Source organism: Nothobranchius furzeri, chromosome 12 (genome assembly GCF_043380555.1).
Source record: "Nothobranchius furzeri strain GRZ-AD chromosome 12, NfurGRZ-RIMD1, whole genome shotgun sequence".
Lineage (NCBI taxonomy): Eukaryota > Metazoa > Chordata > Actinopteri > Cyprinodontiformes > Nothobranchiidae > Nothobranchius > Nothobranchius furzeri.
In genome coordinates this window covers 65,786,860-65,802,085 of record NC_091752.1, presented here as the reverse complement: position 1 = coordinate 65,802,085, position 15,226 = coordinate 65,786,860, and the positions used below count along the sequence as shown (strand labels likewise).

The 15,226-nt window shown below is 41.6% G+C and overlaps 2 protein-coding genes and 1 non-coding gene across 3 annotated transcripts; all 3 read left to right on the top strand.

Annotated features, from left to right (window-relative positions):
- Positions 1 to 67: 67 nt before the first annotated feature.
- On the top strand, positions 68 to 10,058 carry chadla (chondroadherin-like a). Its single transcript, XM_054750723.2, has 11 exons — positions 68 to 755; positions 953 to 1,111; positions 1,444 to 1,638; positions 1,710 to 1,865; positions 1,938 to 2,083; positions 7,550 to 7,788; positions 7,866 to 8,116; positions 8,484 to 8,820; positions 8,895 to 9,247; positions 9,387 to 9,553; positions 9,628 to 10,058. The coding sequence occupies exons 2-11, from the start codon at positions 953 to 955 to the stop codon at positions 9,932 to 9,934; spliced, it is 2,310 nt and encodes a 769-aa protein (XP_054606698.2). The 5' UTR covers positions 68 to 755; the 3' UTR covers positions 9,935 to 10,058.
- Positions 10,059 to 13,389: 3,331 nt separating this feature from the next.
- Positions 13,390 to 13,461, top strand: trnaq-cug (transfer RNA glutamine (anticodon CUG)). The gene has a single exon. It is a non-coding gene; the product is annotated as a tRNA-Gln (tRNA).
- A 134-nt stretch (positions 13,462 to 13,595) lies between these two features.
- On the top strand, positions 13,596 to 15,107 carry rbx1 (ring-box 1, E3 ubiquitin protein ligase). Its single transcript, XM_015945374.3, has 5 exons — positions 13,596 to 13,731; positions 14,413 to 14,491; positions 14,568 to 14,638; positions 14,792 to 14,877; positions 14,962 to 15,107. The coding sequence occupies exons 1-5, from the start codon at positions 13,654 to 13,656 to the stop codon at positions 14,972 to 14,974; spliced, it is 327 nt and encodes a 108-aa protein (XP_015800860.1). The 5' UTR covers positions 13,596 to 13,653; the 3' UTR covers positions 14,975 to 15,107.
- The last annotated feature ends 119 nt before the right edge of the window (positions 15,108 to 15,226 follow it).

The window sequence follows — 15,226 nt, the reverse complement described above, 5'->3', positions numbered from 1 at the left end:
ATTTCAGGGTGTCTGTGGGTCCTTAAAAAGTCGTAAATTTGCTTTTCCAAATTTAAGGCCTTAAAAATCCTCAAATGACAAAAAATCCTTTTTTTTTTTTTGTTTATTTTTAAATGACAAATAATCCTTAAATAGTTTCCAAAGGTCTTAAATTACCAAAGACCCTATAAACAAGATTCTTTTACTTCTATAAAATTTTCGTGAATTTCTAGTTCAGCACTTTTTGTGTGCGATATTGGCGTAAGCGGAACCGTACACGTTTGGTTGGTTGTGAAAGGGGGCTATTTTTAGATGAGCATGCTAGTGGGAGTTTGCGTCATGGGGAAGTGCAAGTTTAATGGTAACTGGATGGCTAATCCCACGTTCACGACGTGGTTAGCACCGGTTCCAGGCAATAGTTGGAAATTATAGCTTAAATTTAATTTTTCAAGATAAGCTTAAATTTGGTCAAAGTGGCCTTAAAAAAGGTCTTAAAAAGTCTTAAATTTGGCTCCCTTAAACCTGCAGATACCCTGTATTTGTTCTTTCTTTCTTTGGTTTGCTCTTGTATTATAAGGTATTTTTGCTCCTTGTTCTCTGGCCTTTGACCAACCTGAAAATGTAAAGCCAACGTGTTAATTTGTAGGAAGCGCAGAGATCAGGGGTCACCAGAAGAATTTAGCCCAGCCTGGTCTTTCACGACACGGGAATAAAACCCTCTGTAGACACCAGACCTGGCTGCTTTACGAGTCTTTCACACAAGCCTCTGCTTGAAGGTAAGGCTTTCATTTGTCTCTATACGATTGTAATGATGCTTTCAAACCTTTAATCTGATTGGCTGAAGTCTAAAGGTGCAAAGTTGTAAATTCTGTTACTCAGAGAAGGCTGCTGGTGCAAAATGTGCAGTTTTTGCAGAAACCATCAGAACCCAAACCTAACTTCCTAATGAAGTGAATAAAACACATTTCAACAGATGGAGTGGATTTCTGCTGCTGTCGTCCTGCTGGTTCTAACGTCGGGTTCCCCCGTTAAAGCGGGAAAATGTCCCAAAGAGTGCAGCTGTGACAACGCCAAACTCTCCGTAGCTTGTGTTGGCAGAAACCTGACGGAAATTCCTCCAACTATAGATGAGGTGAGGAATTCAAAGCTTTTAGCTTTTCTTTTAAACGGAGTATTTCAAACATTTTCAAGCATCAGCTCTGATAACTTTTGACAAGATGTTTTCCCTTTAAACTGTTTTTCTGCATATAAAATGCTAAATTGTGACCCTTTATTGTATTTTTTTAAGAGTTTCACATCTGTTTTGACTCTGAAATCTGTATTTGGCTCACAAGTGACTATATTTTCTGTGGCTTAGCTGTAAATGCCACATTATAGCATCCTAAAGAAATCTCCACTGTGGGCGTCGTACCAGCTTGGTCACTTGTGCCTCCGGGATCTGATCCACTCTGTTTAATCTCTCAGATCACAGTTAAACTCAACCTGAGGAACAACAATTTACAGATGATACTAAAGGAAGCGTTTATACACACACCCCACCTCACACACCTCAACCTGCAGCTCTGCAACATCATCAAGGTCAAGGAGGGCGCCTTCCGCTCTCTTGACCGCCTGCTCTCCCTAAACCTGGCAAACAATAAAATCGATGTCCTTTACCAGGTGAGATGAGTGAGTAAAATAAGCACTTATGTGTTTTGATGAATAACGAGATAAAAAAAAAACTTTTGCAGGAGTCCTTTGATGGCCTCTCCTCCTTAAAGGAGCTGCACCTGGACCATAATCGCATTGAGGAGATCCAGCCTGGTGCCTTTGCTCAGCTGGGGTTCCTCAACATGCTCACCCTCACCCACAACCAGCTGGTTTACATCCCCAACATGGCTTTCCAGGTAGTTAAAAAAAAACTCCAAACACAAAACACCATCAGGGACGTGATCCTACAACAGTCATAACTTCTCCAGGGTCTGCAGAACATCAAGCGGCTCCGCCTTAGCCACAACTCCCTGAACAACCTGGCTCCTGAAGCCTTCGCTGGACTGTTTTCTCTCAGGCGCCTCAGCCTGGATCACAATGAGCTGCAGTTCTTCCCCACGCAAACCATGACCAGGTGGGAGAATAATTAACAGTAGCTATAGCATGTTTAGGAGCTTTTGACCTACTGCAATGTATAAAAAAAAGTACAAATGGGATAAATAGCCTGATTATGCTGGAAGTAAGCACTGGCGGAACTAGGGGAGGGCACAGAGGGGAACCCTTTTGTGGCCATGTCAACATGTCTTGTTTAACATTTTATTTAAAGGTGCCATAAATAAGGATTCAACTAGTGATGCACCGATATGAAATTTTTGGGCCGATACCAATATCCAATATTAAGATCACTGTTATGGCCGATAACCAATATTTGCCGATACTGATATGCTGACATTAATGCTTCTAAAATCAACAGAATGATAATTATTAAAACTGAATTTACATCATTATGTACACACAACTCACATTTACGGTTCTGAGAGAATTTCATTCACTGTTCACATGACTAAACAATTACACTTCACCCCCCTCACCCTCTGAAACAGGCAAACAAATGGAGACAAGATGGAAAAAAAATCGGTTGTTAATATCTGCCCAGTTTAAAGCCTGATTTATGCTTCTCCGTCTGCGTCAGTGCGGAGACACGCAACGCCATTATCCGTCCTTGCGTAGGGCTCCGGCAGGCACGCAAGTACGTACGGAGTCGAGCCCACTTTTTTAAACATCCGTCGAACGAGACGGATTACGCAAGCTTGTGATTGGTCAGGACGCCGCTGTTGTTTACAGCGCCGCCATTGCAAAGAGAGCCGAGGATAACTAGCGGCAGACACGGAGAAGCTTGAAGAATACCTCGCGAAAAAAACTCTAAAAATATGAACGTTTAATTCTCCCGTGACTGGAGGAGTGAAAAGATGCGCAGCAAGCGTTTTATTTGTCGATGGAAATGACAGGAAACGTGGGTTTAGAGGTGGGGAGCGCATGAAGCGGTGGGAGAATGAGAGACAAATACGTCCGTGTTAAAAGTCTCTTATGTACACAAAAAACACAATATAAACACACGATCGTGGACCGATACATGACAGGATACCACAGAACAGCGCTACGCCCTCTGCTGTCCTGTCAGAAAATTGCTTTGCAACGCTCCCCAGGAGACGGAGAAGTAAAAGCGCAAAACGCTTCCGTCAATCCGTGCGTGTCTGTCCCTTGCGGAGCTGACGGAGAAGCATAAACCAGGCTTTATTTATCAAACCTGTACCGATATGTTAAAAAATGACTAACATCGGCCGATATTGATGCCGATATGCTGTCCATCCCTAGATTCTACAGTGAAACAATCACAAAACAGTCTACCGTCTCAATGTTGTTGGAAGGAAGGTTACAGTGAAACTGATTTCCTTCCCAGCTGGCTGGGGGTTGTCAGTTTTCCACCTTTTAAAAAGTAACACGGGCAATCTGGCAAACTCTGGTGTTCAGAGGTGGTTTTGCAACAACAGGACTAATTTTCCAGCTGCTGGAATGTTGGTTCACTGCTGACATGTTCCAGCATCATGTTCGGAGACAAATCAGACAGGATAATGAACTAATAAGTTCATTTTTCAACAATATTTACTGTTAGAACATCTTCTGGGTTCAGAATCTGCTGCTTGACTTGTCAAGTCTGCCATTTTACTTCTTCCGGCTCTTGGAGAGTGCAGACGCTTATTTCATCTTATCCTCAAGACCTTTGTCTGTCTGTGTGTGCTGGGTGCACGGCTGTTTTTGCGTTTTTCTGGAAACTGAAATTCACTTAAATGGATCTCGTCAGTTGGTCTCTCAACGCGATTGATAAAATTTTTTCAACGACGAGAACGGGAGAAAGGGCTCCCAGATGCCCCTCCGGGACAGTCCCAGTTGGACACATCATGGACTCCTGAAAACAGTGGAACTTGATTTGTTTAACTCAGCTGTCTGTGGAGGACTCTGAAGACGTGTGGATATTTGTGGTGTTGGTGTCAGGTTTCCTGCTCATTGGCCTTGGAGGCTACCTGGCTTACTGGAAAATTAACAAGCTGTCGAGGAATATTGGCCTGATCCCGGAGCTCAGAGATGGTTTGCACCGCGCTGTCAAATAATTGTCGAGATGAATCATAAACTTGGGACTTTGGCGGAGATTCATTCTTTGGCACAAAAGATGGATGCCATCAAGGAGAGAGTGGACGAATCAGCATGGATTGGGATAGATTAACGTCCATTATTGGGATTCTGAGAGTTTGAGGACCAACAAACTGTAAGACAGAGAGGAAATTATCTCTGTCTGGCCCCAAAACATCTGGCGCCCTTGAGCCTGCAAGGCTCCAACGAAAATTTCCCCCTCAGAAGATATGTGGAATGTGCCGTCGCTATGGCAACTCAATTCTGTCTCCTTTCCCAGCCTGGGCGGGACTGTGGGAAGGTCGCTGAAATGTTCCAGGGTCACTGCAACCCTCCAACCCTCAATGCTCATCCCCCTATCACACTGAGGTGACATGCGCTGCTTCATCGTGGCTGCAGGAACTGAAGTGGGGATAGTCCCAACCCACCACCCCACCTAGTGGACACTTATGTTGTATTGCCTGAAGTCTGTTGCATATCTGTCTGATGTGTTTTTTTGCAGAGCAAAGCTGCCCTCCTGGTGGGAGTGTAACTCTGAAGTGCCTTTTTTTCCCTCCACCTGAACCAATCCTCATATAACCCTCTTATCTCTATTAAGGTAGCGCAACTCAGGTTTGCGAATGACCACAGTCACCAATTTTTGTCATGTGTCTTGCCCATGTATGTCTGATCTCTGAATTGTGTGTACTGAAACTCTAATTTCCCTCTGGGATTAATAAAGTATCTTTGATTTGATTTGATTTTACACAGTCCCAACCTCGCCTTGCTGAGCGGACGTTTTAGCGCTACGGTGCCCTCTAGTGGCTGGTAGATGTAGACATGAAAACGGTGTCCTTCCCGACAGAATAAAAATGTTATTATTTATCCTTCTAAATATAACTTTAAAAGGAAAAAATGTACATTCATTCGGCACGCCTCCGGAGGTGTGCAGAATGAGGTCTTTTTTTTTATATAGCTTTTTATTAAAATGTTCCATATTCTAACTTTAAATCCATGGCTGTCCACATTGAATCTTAGTCTAAAACATTCAGAGCATGAATAAATACCATTAATCATCTCAAAATTAATTACTTTCATTTGAAAATACATGTTTTCAGAAAAGGCCCTTGAGCCATTCCTTTGCCTTCTTCTCCAAATTCCCATGCAACAATGGATTGTGGGTAATACCCTTCACCAAATTCTGCATGGATGCAGACTTGGGCGAAGTGTGGATCAAGGGTACGAAAGGGATATAGAGCTCCGGACGTCACGTGACTCTCAGAGAGTAGACGTCATGTTGGCAGGCAACAAAGGTAAACAAAATGAACGGGATCGGCTTGGATTTTACTTCGTCGGAGTTTACTTCACACTTTAAAACCGAATAAATCGTTTTATATAGTCAGAAATTAAATAGATTAAACATCTCCGACCCTTACCGTGCCCCTGGGATACTTTTTAAAAATGCCAGAAGCTGTCAGAGCGGACCTGGCCAGGGAACGCCTTGGGATTTCCCTGGAGGAGCTGGCCCAAGTGGCTGGGGAGAGGGAAATCTGGGCCTCTCGACGCTACTGCCCCCGCAACCCGACTCTGGATAAGCGGATGAAAATGGATGGATGGATGGATGGATGGACAAATAACAGATTTACATGTAAGTAGTTTAAATAGAGTGCTCTGCTGTTTGAATGTATAAACTGAACGCCAAGAGAAATCACTAGTTTGATTTTTTTACGTGAACAAAATAAATATGTCAGGCAGGATCGTCTCAGGATCTGTCTGAGATCTGTCTCGGTGAGACAGATAATAGCAATCCAAAGTGCTTTTTATGTGTGATCTGACAACTGATCAACCATTGCTTAAAAATTAAATACAGCTTAGCCAGTTAATTGCTGTGATCATAAAACACGTAAACGGCAGCATGCAGAACTCACGAGGCAACGTTTTACGTGATGTTTACTTGTTGCTGTGAGTAATAAGGCAGAAAAAGCCACGCCAAAATAAGTTTAGGAAGCCCACTAAGAATCGTAATAAAAGCATTTAAAATAAATACCATACACAGTTGAGGAAACGTTGGTTTAAGTACCTGATATGAAGTTGTCGCTGCATAAGCGAAAACCTTTACTCTCGGGATCCCACAGCTTTATTTTAGCTCGGTCACTAGTGCGTTTTATTACAATGATCCAACGTTTGCGGCGTTGCGGATCTTGGGGAATCCTGTAGATGGCTCATTCCTTATGTCGTCCGCGTCTGTTCCTGAATCTGGGGACACAACAGGAATCTGCCATATTTCCCGTCTGATTGAGTTTTCTGACAATAACAAATAGTCCAGCTGCGGGCTTCTGCCTGCCAAGATGGTACTGTTTCGATTTGAACTGTTGCAAGCCGGGAGAAGTGATGTCAACTCCCGGAGCTCTATGGTCAATGTTCACACTTGAGTATTGAGAAACCCTTCGCACTCACCCCTGGCCGGGATCGTGCAATCAAAGGGCGCAGAAGTGCGAAGTGCAAGTATTGGGATTGGGCCATAGTCATTGTTTACAACTGTTTCAACTCCAGACTTCCTGGTTCCAGAGCCAGTAATATTGAGCCCATGGGGTTGCCAAGTCTGCGCGGGAAAACACTGCAAAAAAGCAGCAGCATTGTGGAAGAATGAAGCCAGTAACAGGAGCGACCCAGAAGTTATTTCTTGTACCCTAAGAAGCCATAACATCCGTTTGTTTTCCTCTAATGTTGGGTGCAGAAGGCTAGAGGTTAACAATGAGCTAACAATGCTGAACAGTGAATTGGCTCTAAAAAATATCTCAAGTTACTTTTTTCATTTAGCAACAACTGGATATTACAGTGACAATTTATTTATTTACTTGTCAATTTGCTGTGTGACTCGTCTTTAATTGTCATGGATATAAATAAAAAGATCTTGTGCTGATCTGTAAATAACTGGCAACAACTGCTCAGAGTCTCAGAAACTCGTTTGTTTTGAAACATGGACTGCAGTACCCACAACTGACCACAGGATGTCAGTCTTACTTCATGCAACCTTTAATGGCTTCTCCACAGGACTTCATGCCCTCCTAGATTTCACATTCACTTTCTGAGTCAAATGGTTTCAGCTGCTAATCAGACTAGAACGTTTTTGGTTTAAAGCAGAGATGTAAAAAGTTGGAGCATCTTGGCTCAATGCCGTGATACTGGACCAGTGTTGGGAGGAGGAACACGGGTCAATCCAATGGGATAAAAAATGTATTTATGGTTTATAATTCATAAATAAATTAGCCTATATTTTAAGTCATTTTTTCATATTAATGTGGTGTGAAAAATATTTTAACGTATGCATGGACAAGTAACGTGAATATATGGCAGCACCTCACCCCCTCCTTCACTTCTATCCTATAAAACGTATTAAAAATGACATCTTATTTCCTAATCTGTTGTTAAGACTCCCTGAAGTCACTCACCTGGACATGAGCTACAACCCCATGATTTACCTGGGAGAAGAATCTGTCTCCATGGGGAAGCTCACACACCTCCACCTTCACCACATGGCCCTTCAGGACCTGTCAGATGAGGCGTTTGCCCACGCCCACCTCCTCTCCCACATTGACCTGAGTCACAATCAGCTTCGCTACCTGGAGCCCCTCTCAGGACCAAAGGAGTTAACCAACCTCAGCCTGACTGGTGCAGTTGTGTTCCTACTGAGATGCAAGAAGTAAACAAGGTGAAAAATGTTCATGATTAAATCATGTGTCTTAAAGGCAACTCGATCTACTGTAACTGCTACCTGAGACCCCTGAGGGAATGGGCGACTGCTGGGCATGTGAAGCTGATGGGAGCGTGTGCTGGACCACCTCACCTCTCCGATGAGCCTCTGCAGGCGGTGACTTCCTTGGATCTACGCTGCCGCGGCAGGGGGGAGGCTCTGGAGGAGGAGGACAGTAAAGGAAACATCACATCAACAACCAAGCCCAGACAGACAGTCAGGTGTCCATCTAACTGTGATTGTGATGTGAGTCTCTTTGTGATGCTTATTTTTGTATATTATGTGTTTGATGGTTTTCTTGCCCTTGATAGTTCTGCTTTTAACCCATAAAATTCAAATGTTTCTCAGAAAACATTGGAGACCAAAACTGCTAAAGAATCAGAAGTACTGGAGATGTGTTCGTCACCGGCACTGAAACGGAATTTTATCAAGCACTCTGTGACAGTAGGCAGGAAAAACTAAATGTAACTAAAGTAAAATTCTGTCAGAAACCTGCGTGAGTGAAGGCAGCCATGGAATATGTCAGCAGCAGCAATATGACAGATAAAACCAAGAATAGAATAGAATAGAATAGAATAGTCAGGTCAAATTAAAACCTGTCTTTGACCCTCAGACCGAAGCCCATCATGCCACATGTGAGAGCCGAGGTCATACCAAAATCCCACGAGGCTTCCCCTCCTCAACGCAACTCCTTGATCTCCGTGGCAACCACTTCCACTTCATCCCTGCCAGCAGCTTCCCAGGCTCTGCACAAGTTGTGTCTCTTCACCTGGAGTTCTGCAAAGTCCGTGAAATGGAAGGCAGGGCCTTCCAGGGAATGAAAGGCCTGCTGTATTTATATCTGTCCGACAACGACCTCACAACCTTAGACCCGAGAGCTTTTGCAGGAGTCCCAATGCTCACCTACCTTCACCTTGAGGGGAACCGGCTGACGCACTTCCCTGGACCGGGTCAGTAACTGGTTCTGGTAAGCTCTGGTGTGTTTAGGCCAATGTGGGATGATTTCTGTCTGTTTCTCCTGCAGCTCTGTCTCTCTTGCCAAATCTGTTCGTGTTGCATCTGGAGAGAAACGCCATCTCCAAACTAGAGCCCAGTGGTTTGCTGTCTTCAGTAGCTCCAACACTGAGAGGACTTTACCTGAGTAATAACACCATAACTGGCATAGCCAAGGGCGCTCTGTGCTCTGCTTCCATTGGAACTGTTCACCTGGATTCTAATCAGCTGACCGAGGTACCTATCGATGCTCTTTTTGAGGCTCCAAATCTGGAAGAGCTGAACCTGTCTCACAACCCGGTTACCAGGGTTGGACCAAAGGCTTTTGAACCCGTTTCCCAAAGTCTTAAGAGGCTTTTCATGGACCAGATGGAAACAGAACAGGTAAAAAAGTCCTAAAATACTACTTTAATTTGTTGTTGGTTTCCGTTTTTGGTGTTAATCTGTGTTATTTGGGTTAAGTAGGTGTTGAGGTGTTGGATTTTTCCTCTAGAGAAATCAGTTTTGCTCCTCTGTCCACCAGATGTCCGAGGATGCTCTGCTGGGCCTGGGTCCAGGACTAAAGTCTCTTACTTTGAGGGGAAACCACCTCAAGGTTCTCCCTGACCTGAGCTCATTCACCAGCCTTGAGGTGATTGACCTGCGAGACAACCCTCTGCTGTGTGACTGTAATGTGCTCCCCCTTCGCAGGTCAGAGCATTCACCTACTTTTGAAAACAAAAAAGCTTGTTCATCTCTGATTGTTTACGTTGTCTTTTGATCAGGTGGATGAAAAATGTGAGGCTGGAGGTGTCGGCAATGTGTAGTCACCCTCTTGAGCTCAGAGGTCAGCAGGTCAGGGATATTAACATCTTCACAGCCTGCCCAGAGAAAATGTCTCCTCCAAACAAGGAGGCAGTTAGAGAACCCAGACCTGCAAAGTTACAGAAAGCCAAACCCAGTGCCCTGAGGTCTCCCAGAGTGAGAACTAGGCCACAAAAGGCCAAACTGGACAGACCAGCCAAGAGTTTGCATCAGAGAAAGTCTGCAACAACTGCAAAGAACAAGAAGACGGGAAACAATAAAAACTGAGTTTTGTCATTCTGTGATTCCTGGCTTGTCGGTTTGTTGTGGTTTTCCTGCAAACTGGAAGGAATTTATCCAAATAAAACTGTTCAACTAACTGAAATTTACATTAAAAAATGGTAAAATTAAACATTTTTATTCTTTGTGTGTTTATGGAGGGTGCGGGTGCCATTAGGTTTGGGGAAATGACACAATAGTCTGGTAGAGAAAAAAGTGTATTTTTAGATGATTTATTTTTTAGATGCTGTTTTATCAAGAAGATTTTCATGTTTTTACATTTTACATTATTTTCACAGCGGAACAGTTATGTCACATGATGTCGTAAGCTTATAGCGTACAGGTGGTTATTTCTTACAGAAATTATATTTTACTCTATAGCGCCTCTGAAGTTAAAAATCACGAGGGGCTTCACAAGAACAAAAAATTCAAAACGCAACAAATTAATTTAAAAATATGGTTAAAATTAGAAGAAGAAAAAAATAAAGAATTGTGATTAAAAAATGCAAAGAAAGAGAAAGGCGGAGTTGGTAGAAAGAGCAGAATAAGGAGAGGGTGGTGATGAAGGTCACACAAAAGCCTGAACAGGTGAGTCTTCAGCTGCTTCTTAAAGGAGACCACTGAGTCCGCTGATCTCAGGCTCAGGGGGAGAGAGGTCCAGAGTCTGGGGGCCACAGCAGCAGATGACCTGTCACCTTTGGTCTTTAGCCTGGTGCTGCACAACCAGTAGGCTTTGATCACTGGACCTCAGGGACCTGCTGGGGGTGTAGGGACTAAAAAGATCACCAATGTAAGATGGTGCTTGTCCATGTAAGGCCCTATAGACCAGAACCAGGATCTTGAAATGAACCCTGAAGTTGACTGGCAGCCGGTGAAGCTGGAGGAGAAGCGGGGTGATGTGGGTGTGTTTGGAGGACTTGGTCAGAAGCCGAGCACAGGCATTCTGAACCACCTGTAGACGGTAATGATGTGTTGGACCGCTGTAACATAAATATTATCTACTGGAAGGTTACTACAGCTTTATTGGGAATAAAAGTGATTTGGAATTGTGTTTCTTATAATGTAGCTATTAAATTAGACTTATTTTCAACTTTCCCCTTTAAACCATATAATTGTAATATATTGCTTATAGTTTAATTTGATTAAACAAGTTTATCAAGTTAAATCAGCTGTTTTGATCAAACATTTACTCCGTTTTCAGTGGTTTTTAATCAAATTTGTACCAATTTGTATTTGGTTTTTATTTTATTTCAGTAGTTTTAATTGTGAAATCCAAATACATCAATGCTTTTTCTGTTTAAAACAAACTTTTATATCTGACATGTTTGATTGGGAACTACAAACTTATGCTGGTAAAATTTTGTTCCTGAATATATTTATTTTATGTTAATTTAATTTTAAGACTAAAATCCCTCTTAATTCTATTGTGGATTTATTTTCGCCCTGTGTCCGCCAGAGGGCGTGTGATTTGATTTTTGTAGTGCTGATCGCTAGCTGCTAATAGCTCCAGCAGTAGGTTGAACACAAGTAATTAAAATAAATTTATTGAGTTTCAGTAGTTGGGTAGTTTGTACAGGTGACGAGATTCAGGCTTTTGTCAGGTTTAAGCACCTGAGACACCATATAACAACACAACACAAGGAAAGAGACACAAAAGTCAGAATTCAGTTTGAGCTCGAGGAGAATGGAATAAGGCCACACCAACTCAGTCTCCACTGAGCTGACAGTTCCTCTAAACCATTCTGGCGTTTGGAATCCGAGCACCTCTATTTATTACAAGCTGGGAGCTCCCTAGGTACATGCCTGAGAGCTGATTGTGAATGGGGGGGGGGGGGGACGCAGCTCTCAGTTTTTAATTGTTACAAGTTTCACACAAAGAGCATTCATTATTACACAAAGAACTTCCAGTGTCTAATCACACAATGAGTAGCAAACAGTTGCACGAGTCAGCAATTGACAGAACAGCAGATCTCCACGGGTCATCCTTAGGTCACATCGTGACCTAAGGAGGTAAGGTCAATCAGACCTTAATTAATGATTCAAATGCAGTGACCTAATGTGACCATCGTATATATGTCGATGGTCATATTAGGTCAGATTTAACACCCTTAAAGTTTCATGAGGGGACTTTACAATACAGCAACTGTTTAAGCATTCAAATGGTAAAAGCATAAAACATGGTAAATGAAAAACAATCTTTAATTATAATAAAAGCATAAAGCATGATAAATGAAAACATGAATAATAATTCTATCAGTTTTCCTGTTATTTATACTAACTTTGCCGTTAATTCCACTTTAAAACCCTTAATAATTTTAAATGGTATGTTTTGTTTTGAAGGAATCTACAGGAAGTGTAATGCTTTGTTTAGCTTTATGAACGCTACCTGTAGTAACAGTTTTCGGCCGCTAGAGGGCGAAAAATACTCACGACAGCCAGGGAAAATATAATAATGCTAAAAGATTGAGTTCTCATGTTTGAAAAATTTGTACCTTATAACGAATAATTTCTACACGAATGTCCCTGTGTGTGTTTATTAGATGTAGTTGGGTGTTTATTGGTCTTGAACTAATAGTTTTACATCAGACGGGTTTGATTTGACAAACTCATGCTGATAAAAATATTAGTACCTAAATATATGTATCTCATATCACCTATTAAGAATTACATTTTTAAAATGAATAAAAATCCCTCTAAATCTTAGCGAAGCCAGCCATGCCCATGCTTCCAAATGGGAAGCAAATGAAGTCCTCTCGTAGATGTAGTTTTGCCCTGTGGCCGCCAGTGGGCGTATAATCGAATGTTTGTGGGGCTGATAGCTAGCTTCTTTAGCCTATTGATTTAATCTTGTTTAACACGAATAACTGAAATACATTTATCAAGTTTCATTAGTTAAATTGTTTTATTGTGTATTTTCCGATTTTATACTAACTGTGTTTTTAACGCCAATTTAAAAATCGTAATTTTTAAGTTGTATGAATGTAGTACCTGCAGCAACCCGATTTCTCCAGCAGAGAGCGCAAATTAAAGGATTGAGTACGCAGGTGTTTTAATACTCTGATGGATATATTTATTTGCATTATTTAGGTCAATCAAATAAAACGACAGATTGCAAGTAATTGAATTAAAAGTTTATTATATACAAAGAACAACCAGTATAAAGAACCGCATTTCTATTATGTTACAGGTTATGTCTGCTATGTTGGTCTTTTGCCACTGGAGGGCGTCAACTCCCCATTCTCGCTCATTTGCAGCGTTGTAGCTAGGGGAGTGTGTGGTACACAGTAGTGTGATGAGTATGACGCAGTGTGTAGCTCAGATAGATACACCTTTCTATACAGCATGAGAAGTTTTTTTTTTTTTTTTTTGCATGAGAAATTAAGGGTGTGTAAAAGCAATGAATAAAAGCAATACATGTGCTATTGATTTAACAAATTCTTTACAGAGAAATGTTAATAAGCAGGGGTTCCATGGTGTAATGGTTAGCACTCTGGACTCTGAATCCAGCGATCCGAGTTCAAATCTCGGTGGAACCTGACCTTTTAACCAATACTTCTTCAAATATTAAGAGTGTCAACGGTAACAATTCAGAAATACAACCTGATTTTGTTTTTTCAAAAATTATTAAGAAAATAATATTTTCTTTCGAAAATTTGCTTAATCTGGTCGAACAGGAAGTGACGCTATTTTCCGGTAAAACTTAGATAAACGCTTCCGGAGAGTTCAAAATGGCAGCAGCAATGGATGTTGACACGCCAAGCGGTACAAATAGTGGAGCAAGCAAGAAGCGCTTTGAAGTGAAAAAGGTACGATAGTTGAAAGTTTGTCTGTGTTGACTAAACTAAACGGTGCACTTTGTCAGCAACGCCGAAAGGTTTAGCCCAACATTAGCTAACGCTAGCTTGCTAAACACCGTTATCGGTGTTTAGCTGTTAGCCTGCTACAAGAAATAATTAATCATTATTCTGTTTATGGCCTTAAAGTCTAAACTAGAACTTGTAGAGAAATAAGAGCGATGATAAACTCTCAGTAGTTACACAATAACAGCACGATTTAAAAATGGACAAATACCTCTTTAATCTCTTAGTCTACATGCTAAATTAGCTTAGTCAGCTAAGCTGTACATCTCGAAATTTCCCAAGATTTAAAGTATTTAAATGACTGTCACATTTCCTCAGGATAAAATGTTAAGTAGTTTTGATGACAAGGTTTTTTTTCTCCTATTCATTACATAATTTAAAAGTAACGGTACTGATAGAGAAGGATTTTATTAATCAGATTTTAATTAACTCCTTTTCTAGATTGAGGTGTCCATGGAAGCATTTTTTAATCAAAGGTTGAAAAACTTTATTTGTAAGATAACTTTGAATTAGTACTGAATGTCAGAGACCCTACAATGAGCCATAGAATTAAGGTTTTTATTTCCAGGTATGAGGTCCTTCATTTTAAGTTACCTTCCTATGAACAGAATGTGATTTTTGTTCCAGTGGAATGCTGTTGCACTGTGGGCCTGGGACATAGTGGTGGATAATTGTGCTATCTGTAGGAACCACATCATGGATCTGTGTAAGTTCACATAGGGGTGTTTGATTGCATGTGAGTTGTTGGCAGCCCTCTTACACAATTCCTCATCCTTCATCAGGCATAGAGTGCCAGGCCAACCAAGCTTCTGCAACCTCAGAAGAGTGCACTGTGGCCTGGGGTGTCTGCAATGTGAGTTTCTAAGGTGCAACTTTCAGTAGGATGATAGATATGGGTCATTTGACTCTGAAAGGCACTCTACAAGTGCAGATCACTTATTTTTCAGTCTTTGCATCTTTGTTAAACTGCTATCCAGTCGTTTAAACATTTCCTTACCTTCCATAGCATGCCTTCCATTTCCACTGTATCTCCCGTTGGCTGAAGACCAGACAGGTGTGTCCCCTGGACAACAGGGAGTGGGAGTTTCAGAAGTGAGTCGGATCCATTAATGCATATATGATTTTGAGGATTGTTTGATGCTTGACTCAAACACATTTTCGTTTTTTCTTTCGCAGATACGGACACTAGTTGTGATATTGACCTGTTCCTTGGCTTCTGCGAGCATCAACCTTTCACTTTCCATTTTGCTTCCTGCTCATATACCTAGATGTTATTTTACATGTTTTGCTATGTTGTAATTCAATAAACTGTAAAACCATCAGTCTTCAGGAGGATGTAATCACATTTGAATTGAAGTCGTAAAACTAGATTAAGTGCACATGATATGCTCAACCATGCACCTTCATAGTTTAGTTCATGAGGTACATTGTGTTGGGACGA

What these genes read in the sequence shown, in the direction of transcription:
- rbx1 (XM_015945374.3), top strand. Translation starts at nt 13,654, where the DNA reads ATGGCAGCAGCAATGGATGTTGACACGCCAAGCGGTACAAATAGTGGA. An exon ending in AGCGCTTTGAAGTGAAAAAG is followed by an intron (nt 13,732 to 14,412) that starts GTACGATAGTTG and finishes TTTTTGTTCCAG; the next exon opens with TGGAATGCTGTTGCACTGTG. An exon ending in TGGCCTGGGGTGTCTGCAAT is followed by an intron (nt 14,639 to 14,791) that starts GTGAGTTTCTAA and finishes TACCTTCCATAG; the next exon opens with CATGCCTTCCATTTCCACTG.
- chadla (XM_054750723.2), top strand. Translation starts at nt 953, where the DNA reads ATGGAGTGGATTTCTGCTGCTGTCGTCCTGCTGGTTCTAACGTCGGGT. An exon ending in AACCAACCTCAGCCTGACTG is followed by an intron (nt 7,789 to 7,865) that starts GTGCAGTTGTGT and finishes TGTGTCTTAAAG; the next exon opens with GCAACTCGATCTACTGTAAC. An exon ending in ACCAGATGGAAACAGAACAG is followed by an intron (nt 9,248 to 9,386) that starts GTAAAAAAGTCC and finishes TCTGTCCACCAG; the next exon opens with ATGTCCGAGGATGCTCTGCT.